This window comes from Chiloscyllium plagiosum, chromosome 24 (assembly GCF_004010195.1).
Source record: "Chiloscyllium plagiosum isolate BGI_BamShark_2017 chromosome 24, ASM401019v2, whole genome shotgun sequence".
NCBI lineage: Eukaryota > Metazoa > Chordata > Chondrichthyes > Orectolobiformes > Hemiscylliidae > Chiloscyllium > Chiloscyllium plagiosum.
In genome coordinates, this window is record NC_057733.1 from 55,626,918 (window position 1) to 55,637,068 (window position 10,151).

The 10,151-nt window shown below is 43.3% G+C and overlaps 1 protein-coding gene across 1 annotated transcript in view; it reads left to right on the forward strand.

Moving 5' to 3' along the window:
* The first annotated feature begins 159 nt into the window (after positions 1 to 159).
* LOC122562367 (inactive rhomboid protein 2-like) overlaps positions 160 to 10,151 on the forward strand; it is a 90,687-nt gene continuing 80,695 nt past the window's right edge. Inside the window, exons 1-2 of the mRNA XM_043715243.1 lie at positions 160 to 173; positions 1,267 to 1,462. Coding sequence (XP_043571178.1) covers positions 160 to 173; positions 1,267 to 1,462 — 210 coding nt within the window. The remainder of the gene's footprint in view (positions 174 to 1,266; positions 1,463 to 10,151) is intronic.

The window sequence follows — 10,151 nt, forward strand, 5'->3', positions numbered from 1 at the left end:
TGTGGGTTTCCTCTGGGTGCTCCGGTTTCCTCCCACAGTCCAAAATTATGCCGGTTAGGTGGATTGTCAATGCTAATTTGCCCATAGTGCAGGCTAGGCGGGTTAGCCTTGAGGAATGCAGGGTAACAGGGATAGGGTAGGAGGGTGGGTCTGGGCAAGATGCTATTCAGAAGGTCAGTGTGGAATCAATGGGCCGAATGGCCTGCTTCTACAGTGCAGGGATACTATGAATTGGTTCCTATGTCCATTATTGATTTATCATAGAAATATAAATTCCTACTGTATGGAAGCAAATCATTCAGTCCACACCAAAACTTTGAAGAGCATTCCACCTAGACCCATCCCCTGCTCTATCCTACATTTCCCATGGCCAATCCACCTAACTTGCACATCTTTGGACTGTGGGAGGAAACTAGAGCACCCATGCAGACAATGTGCAAACTCCACACAGACAGTAGCCTGAGGCTGCAATCAAAGCATGGTGAGGTAGAAGGGGCTAACACTGCTGCAGCAAATTATACTGTGAACACCTGGGCTACTGTGTTCCCTATTTGTTCCTTTGTTTCTTTCTTAAATAGTGGGATGACATTTGCAAGCTTCCAATCTGCTGGAAGCCTACCAGAGCCTATTGAATTTTGGGGAGTGATTATCATTACATTAACTATCAGTTCCATACGCTTGCTAGCCACTTGGATCCACTTGCTAGCCACTTGGATCTCTGCTTCTGGGGGATTTCTTGTAGCTTCCTCAGTAAAATCCTGTACAAGGTAATAATTTAAACTTCCCTGCCATTTCTCTGTTCCCTGTTATAAATTATGATCAAAGAAGATTAGATTTAAATCATAGACATTAATTAGATTACCTTGTTGCTTAGCTTTGCTTTCCTAAAGTTACAATGTGAATTATAAATTGTTTATTTCTGTTTAAATTATAAACTTGGTGTTTGACATCTTCTTCTTAAAGTCTCGTTAGGAACTGGGTACCTTTGAATGTCATCTAATGTTTTAATTTCACTGTGTTGTGAATGCAGTGTTAGCAAACCTGATGTGGTCTGGCTTGCTGCTTCTCGGATGCTGCCTGAACTGCTGTGCTCTTCCAGCAACACTGATCCAGAATCTGGTTTCCAGCATCTGCAGTCATTGTTTTTACCTTGTTATTCCTGTGTTGTAACACTGTGACCTCGTGGCTTTTCATAAGATATGGAGACAGGCACACTACACAGTAAGGAGGTGTGATCTAGTTGTGATTAATTCTGTTGTTTTGTAGGGGCACGGCTGAGTGGTTTGGTTTGGGAACAGACTGTGATTTGGATCAACACCATTGGCAACGTAAGAGCTGGAGACACTGCAGCCAGAGGTATGGGAAGCTGAAAGCACAGTACCAGAGGAACATGGGGATTCCCAATCTAGAATCTGATCCTTTCTCCACAGCGAATTCACCAGATCCCTCTAAAGTGCCTAAGGTAAGAATAACATGTGGACTTCAGTGTGTCGTGAGGTGAGTGCACGCTGATCTGATTGTGGCTCCAGCCCCATATCCAACCTTCTCCACATCCTGCCCCTGCTCCCGCCACCCCCAACCTCCCCAAATCCCATACCTCCTGACGTCCTTCAACTCCCTTGATAGTCAAGAAACTCTCTAACCCTAGTTAAAAAGTATTCAATGACCTTGCACACTGCTCACTGGGGAATAGATTTTTAAAGTCTCATGACTTTTGAAACAATGTCTCCTCAATGCCATTTTCAAAAGGAGATTACCTGTTGTTAAACTGGGCTAAACCCTAGTCCTTATCTCCCCGACAAGGGAAACATCCTGTCAGCATCCCCCCTGGTCAAGATGTGCTCTCACCCACACCCAATACAAATTGGGCTAAACTTCTCTTATATATTCCAACCTCCTTACAATACATACCAACACTTGCTGCAACTGCAGACTAACTTGATGTGATTCATGTGCCAGGATACCCAGATCCTTCTGGACCTCACAATTTAAATAATTTCTTACTTTTCTATTCTTTCTGCCAAAGTGGATAAGTTGAAAGTTTCATACATTATACTCCAAATGTATGCCCAACCATTTAACCTGTCTTTATCCTCTTGCAGATCCTTACATGATATTCAGAACTTATTCCCATATCTATCTTTGTGTCATCAGCAAAGTGAGCAATTTTGGTCCTTTCATTATGTTACTGATATATAGCAGATTGCAAAAGGTTCAGGCCCCACCACTGCTCCCTGTAGCACTTCATTAGTTACTTGTCTGGACAAGTCAATCGTGATGTAGTGTCAAACACTTAAGGAGACATCCCAGATAGTGCAGAATAGTTACATTCCAACAAATAATAAGAATCCTAAGAGACAGACATGCCATCAGTGGTTAAATAAAACACTCACGGATAGTATCGAACTTAAAGAAAAACCATATAATTCTGCAAAGGTAATTGACAGGTCAGATGTTTAGACAGAATTTAAAAGAATGCAAAGAATTAGCAACAGATTAATTAGAATGGAGAGTACAAGAGAAAGTTAACCAAAAATATCAAAACAGAGAGTAAAATGTCCTTCAGATATTTTTTAAAAATCGAAAAGTTTCAAAGTAAGTGTAAGTCCCGTAGAGACTGTGTGTGGGGAATTAATAACAGAGCATAAAGAGATGGTAAACAAATTAAGCAGATATTTTGCTTAGTCTTCACTAGAGAGAATACAAGAAACATCCCAGAAACAGCTGTCAATCAGGAATTGAAAGAAAAGGAACCAAAAATAAATATAATTCCTAGGGAAGAAGGTACTGAGTAAATTGTTGGAACTGTGAGTTGACATCTCTCCATATCCCAATGCATCCAGATGTTAGGGTCATAAGTGAAGTAGTCAGTGGGATAAGTTCACTAACACAGGGAGCATTTCTGTAATTTGGAAAATAGCAAATGTGATTCCTTTATTCAAAAAGGGAGGGAGGCAGAAAGTTAACAACATCTGTCATTGGGAAAACGCTAGAAACTGTTATTAAAGAACACTTGGAGAAGTTTAAGGTATTTAGACAGAGCCAATATGGTTTTGTCAAAGAGAGTTCATGTTTAACTAATTTATTGGAGTTCTTTGGAGAAGTAACTTATGCTACAGGTAAAGGACAGCCAGTGAGTGTGTTGTATTTAGATTTCTCAAAGGGTTTTGATAAGGTGCCACATTGAAGGTTATTGTGGAAACTGAAAGCTGATGGAGTCGGGGGCCAAACAGGTCAGTGCTGGAGCATTAACTTGTTTCAATTTATATAAGTTATCTGGATGAAGTTATGGAAGGTATTGAGCTAAATTTGCTGATGACACCGAGATATGTGGGAAAGTGAGGTAGTTGGGAAGGTGAGATAGCTGGGAAAATGAGTTGTGAAGAGGAGCATGCAAAAGTTATACAGATAAGTTCAGTGAGTGACTAAAAGATCTGGCAAATGGAGAATAATGTGGGAAAGTGATAAATTTGCATTTTTGGCACAGCGAATAAAAAAAGTATATTTACTAAATGGTGAGAGGCTGCAGAGCTCTGGGATGCAGAGGGATCTTGGGGTCCTAGTGAATGATCACTGAAAGTTAGTCTGCAGATGCAGCAAGTAATCAGGAAAGCTAATAGAATGTAATGTTTTATAGTGAGGGGACTTGAGTAGGAAGGTTATACCTCAGGTATACAGGGCATTGGTGAGACTGTGTACAGGACTACTCAGTGTACTTACAGAAGGATGTTAATGTGTTGGAAGCAATTCAGGGAAGGTTTACTAAACTAATACCTGGAATGAGTGCATTATCTTCTGAGGAAAGGCTAACACGCTTGGCCTGTATCTCTGGAGTTTAGAAGAGTCAGCAGGTGACTGAATTGAACTACATAAGGCCCCAAGGGGACTTGATTGAGTGGATGTGGAAAGGATATTTCCTCTTGTGGGAAAATCTAGAACTACAGGTTACTGCTTAACAATAAGGGGGTGTGTGCATTTAAAGCAAAGATGAGTGACCATTAGTTTTCTCAGAGATTTGAGTATCTTTGGAATTCCCTTCCCTTCCCAACCTTCCCTGGATGCAGAATCTTTTAAAAGTTTTCAGGCAGAGATTCTTTATAGCAAGGGATTGAAAAATTATTGGGGATATGCAGAACTGTAGACCTGATATTAAGATCAGATCAGTCATGACCTTGTTGAAAGGCAGAGCAGGTTGGAAGGGCCGAATGGCCTCCTTTTTTTCCTTCTTCATATGTACCAACGTTTGTTCGACACATTTATTATTTCTTTACATCCTGTTAGGTAACCAATGTTTTATCCATGTTAATAAGCTATCTCCTATACTTCAAGATCGTATTTGATGTAGTAATCTTTGTTATAGCATCTTATCAAATGCCTTCTGAAAATCTAACTTTACCACATTGATATCTTTCCCTTTATTTACATTCCGTATTACTTCCTCCAAGAATGCTTATAAATTAGTCATATTCCAGACTCCTTTCATAAAACCATGCCTGATGTTTAAGCATCTGCTATAACTTCAAAAACAGATTCTAGAATTTTCCCTATCACAGATATTAAACTTGCAGGCCCATTGTTTCCTGTTTTCTCTCTCCCTCTTTTCTTGAATATAGGAGTCACATTCTCTGTTTTCCAAACTCACGAGATCCTTTTCAGGAGCACAGTTTACATATTTGGAAAATTGAATTATTTGTTGTTTTCATAAGGCAAGGAGAATGAAACTGTGTGATATTCACTCATTAATTACACAAAAACATGTGGCTTTTGTGAGACACTTTTAGATTTGTTTCAAGAAGCAGTTTTGATGCAGAACTGAGAGAAGACAGCAGTAAGGATCCAGAGCTGCAAAACCCAGCGAGGGGTTCAGACATTTTCCCTCTCTCTGTGAATGGAAACAAGATAACACTGAGACTCTGCAAAGTGGAAACTGTCCAACTCTAGCCAAGACCTACATTCAACAGGCTTTATTACCAAACTGAGGATTTCTGCAGTTGACAGCAATGTAATGTCATTGCCAAAAGCCAAAAGGAGGAAGTCATTTCATTTCCCTTGGGGTCTGGGTTGGGTTTTTGATCTATAGACTTTATTCTTTTTTGCCTACATTTTCCACCTATATATTCCCAAAGCTGAAATATCTCATTAAATGCCTTCCTCTGTACTTGTACTGTCCAATCCCTTAACCCAATTACTCAGCTCACTTTAACCAGCTCTGGCCTTACACTCTTATTTAAGACTAAAGTTCTAGTTTTACTCAGACTCGATGCAAAATTCAATTGTGTTGCAATCACTGCTGTCCCCAGGTTCCCTTGCTATGAAGTCATTAATTATTTCTGTCCTGTTGCACATGACCATGTCCAGAATAACTTGCTCTTTGATTGGTGTGAGAATGTATTGATCTGAGAAACAGTCTCAAAAATACTCCATGAACTCAACTTCCAGGCTACCTTTGCCAACCTGCTTTACCCAATCAATTAAAATCATCTATTTCCATAACCCTCCATATTTCTTCCAGCATACCCCACCCCGTAGTTACTGGTTACTGGTTACTGTTAGGGAGCTTATAAATCTCCAGCATGCCCCACCCTGTAGTAACTGGTGACTGTTAGGGAGCTTATAAACCTTGATCATAATCCACCCAATAGTTACTGGTTACTATTAGGGAACTTAAAAACTGCTCCCACAAATGACTTCTTACCTTTTCTATTCCTTATTTCTAGCCAAAATCAATCCTACATCTTGATATTTAAAAGCAAGGTAATCTCTTACTATGGTACAAATGTCATCATTAATGACCCCCCTACTCTTTTCATAGCTTTCTTTCTTTCTGGAATGTCAATTATCCTTGAATATTTAGGTCCAAGCCTTGGTCACCTTGCAGCCATGTCTCGGTAATGGCTATCAGATTGTACTGTTATTTCTACTTAAGCTGACAATTCATCCCTTTATTAATAAATGTGGATTCAGGTCAGAAGCCTTCAGTTTTGATTTTTACTGTCTTTGCAAACTCTGGCTTCATCTGTTCTTACATTCTTAAATGTATGCCTTCTGTCTCCACCTGTACTTTTGCTTTGTTCTCTTCCTTTAAATTATTACACCTTCCCTAATGTGATCCATCATCCCAAATATTCTATTTAAAGCCTCCATTGTCTGGGTTATATGGCTCAACTAAACTCTACTCCTCCCATGCTTCAAGAGAGGACTGTTCCAATAATACAACTTCAACTATTGGTGCCAGTTACCCAGGAATTGAAACCCGTTTCTCCCACACTAATATTTAAACAGTTATTCGAGTCTCTTGGACTTGTAGCTTCTCAGTGCTCCAACCTTCTTCACTCACACTCACTCACAGCCTCTGATCAATGAATACAAACTAACTCAGATTAATCTCTCTGAAGGTGTGTGATTGCCTCTTGGAATGGATGTCATGGTAATGTTTTCCTCTGGTTATTGAATTCTGCTGTGTCAGCACCTTGGCCTCCAGCTCATTAACTCTGCAGTGAACTTCCCTGAACCTCAGGCCCTTTGTTGCAGATGCGTTTGGAGTGGATCTCTCAGGTGTTCTCCAGACCCCACATCCTACAGCTACAACACATCACCTGCCTTGCCAGTTTTCATAGGATCCCTAAACTCTAGATAGAGGCTTTTCAGCCCATTGAGTCTGCACTGACCTATGACCATTCCACCTAGACCCACCCACTCCCCATCCTATCTCTGTAACCTTGCATTAATTCATATAGACTACACATCTCTAGACACTACGGGGTAATTTAGCACGGCCAATCCGCCCTAACCAGCATGTCTTTGGACTGTGGGAGGAAACCGGAGTACCCGGAGGAAACCTACATATACACGGGGAGAATGTGCAAACGCCACACAGTCAGTCACCCGAAGCAAGAATCGAACCCGGGTCCCTGATGCTGCGAGGCAGGATTGCTGTATATTAATTGGAAAGTTAATTATATCTTTTATTAAATCAATTCTAATTAAGGCTTCTGATTTGCTCTGATTGAAACTCTCTAGTTTAATGATATGAACTGACCACATTCATCAATCAATGCATTACCTGTTTCCCTGTGAAGTCACAACTCAGTCTTTCTTTCCAAACCTGCTTCTGATTGGTTCCCTTGTTATGGTAGCAGCAGGGCCATTGGTTACCTTCAATCTCCAGCCCCCTTCCACTTTCCCCGTCACTTCCTCCCTTTCTCTGCATCCCTCCCCATCTCCCTGCATCATTCCCACCCCTCCGAATCCCTCCCTCTCTGCATTCCCCTCTTCCACACCCACCCATATCTACTGCATCCCTCCCCCATTCCCCATTCCTCCCTATCCCTTCCCGCCTCCATATCCTTCACCATTCCTCTCTCTCCATATCCCTCTCCACTCCCTCACCATGCCTGCCCCTCTCCACATCGCTCCCTACACCTCCCCCTCTTCTGCTCTCTACCCCTTCCCCCTCTCCCCACAATGCCCTTAAGGAGGGAATTCCAGGATTTTGACCGAGTGACACTGAAGGAGAGGCAATAGATTTCCAAGTCAGGATGGTGAGTGGCTGAGAGAGGAACTTGTAGGGGGTGATGTTTCCATGTATCTGCTGCTTTTGCCCTTCTAGATGGAAGTGGTCATGGGTTTGGAAAGTGTTGTCTAAGGTACTTGGGTGAATTTCTGCAGGGCATCTTGTAGATAGTACACACTGCTGCTGCTACTGAGCGTCGGTGATGCAGGGAGGGGATGTTTGTGGATGTGGTGCCAATCAAGCGGGATGTGTTGTCCTGGACGGTGTCAAGCTTCTTGAGTGTTGTTGGAGCTGTCCCCATCCAGGGCAAGTGGGGAGCGTTCCATCCCACTCCTGACTTGTGCCTTGTAGATGGTGGATAGGGCTTTGGGGAAGCAGGAAGTGAGATACTTGCTCCAGTATTCCTGGCCTCTGACCTGCTCTTGCAGCCACTGTGTTTATGTGGTGAATCCAGTTGAGTTTCTCCTCAATGACAACCCCCAGGATGTTCATTGTGGGGGAATTCAATGATACCACCACTGAATGTCAAAGTGGTGGTTAGAGTGTCTCTTATTGGTGATGTTTATAGCCTGGAATTGTAAGGCATGAATGTTACTTGCCACTTATCAGCCCAAGTCTGGATATTGTCCAGATCTTGTTCCGTTTGAACATGGACTGCTTTAGTATCTGAGGCGTTATGAATGGTGCTGAGCATTGTGCAATCATCAGAGAACATCCCCACTTCTGACCTTATGATGGAGGGAAGGTCATTGATGAAACAGCTGAAGATGGTTGGGCCTAGGACACTACTCTGAGGAACTCCTGAAGAGATATCCTGGAGCTGAGATGACTGACCTCCAACAACCATCTTCCTTTGTGCCAGGTCTGACTCTAACCAGTGAAGAATTTTCTCCCGATTCCCATTGATTCCAGTTTTGCAAGACTCTCACTTGGTCAAATACAGCACAATTTCAAGGGCTGCCACTCTCACCTCACCTCCAGAGTTCAGTTGTTTTGATTTGGAGTCATACAATCGGAGAATCACGCAGTACAGAAGTCTGTACTGCCATAAATACATAACTCGAAGTCTACACTAATCCCACGTTCTGGCACTGGGCCCATAACCTTGACTGTTTGATTTTTCAACTTCTCACCCAATGCTTTTTAAAGGTTGTGAGGTTTTCCTGCTCAACTCCGCTCCCAGGCAGTGCATTCCAGACCCCCACCAGCCTTGGGATGGGAGGGTTGTTCCTCAAATTCCCTCTAAACTCCTGCCTTTCACTTTCAAATTATACCCCCTTGTTACTGACCCTTCAACTGAGGGCAATAGCTGTGCTCTCCTCACCCTGTGCAGGTATATGCCACTCATAATCGTCCACACCTCTATCAGGTACCTCTCAACTTTCTCTGCTCCAAAGAAAACACCCTGAGCTTATCCCGCCTCTTCACCGCTGAAATGCTCCACCCCAGGGAATAAACCCCCTCCAGTGCAATCACATCATCCCTCTCGTGTGGGAACTAGAACTACACACCAGACTCCAGCTGTGGCCTAACCAAAGTCCTGTTCAGCTCCAACATAATTTCCCTGCTCTTATCATCTATGCCATGACCGATAAACTGTACACTATGCCTTGTTAACTTGATTGCGCTGTTGATGACTCCTTCCATCACTTTACTGATGATCAAAAGGAGACTGATGGGGTGGTAGTTGGCCAGGTTGGATATGTCCTGCTTTTTGTGGACAGGAGATATTTTTCCACATTGTTGGGTAGATCCCAGTGTTGTAACTGTACTGGAAGATCTTGTCTTGGGGAGGAGCACGTTCCGGAGCACAAGTACCTTGACACCGTTCTGTCCCTCTTAGTCCAGGAATTCCCAATCTACGTTCAGGACACCACCCATACCCTCCACCTCCTTCATTATCTTTCGTTTCTCCAGCCCCCAATGCCTCATCTTCACCATGGGCATCCAGTCCCTATACACGTCCATCCGCAATGGCAAAGGCCTGCAAGCCCTACGTTTCTTCCTCTCCCACTGACCAAACCAGTACCTTACCACTGACACACTCATTCAATTGGTGGAACTGGTCCTCACCCTCAACAACTTCTCCTTCCAATCCTCCCACTTCCTCCAGACCGAAGGGAAGGCCATGGACACTGGCATGGGACCCAGCTATGCCTGCTTGTTTGTTGGGTACATGGATCAGTCCATCTTCCACAGCTACACTGGCACCACCCCCTCACCTGTTCTTCCGCTACATCGATGACTGTATCAGCATCATCTCATGCTCCCACAGGAGGTTGAACAGTTCATCAACTTCACCAACACATTCCACCCCGACCTCAAATTCACCTGGACCATCTCGGTCACCTTTCTCCCCTTCCTGGACCTCTCCATCACCATCTCCAGCGACCAACTAACCATGGACATCTACTACAAGCCCACCAGCTCTCACAGCTACCTCAACTGCACCTTCCCCCACCCTACCATCCCTTATTCCCAATTCCTTCACCTCTGCCACATCTGTTCCCAGGTTGACCCCACCTTATCCCAGTCCTAAGTTTCCAACTCAGAACATAGAACATAGAACATAGAAGAATACAGCGCAGTACAGGCCCTTCGGCCCTCGATGTTGCGCCAATCCAAGCCCACCTAACCT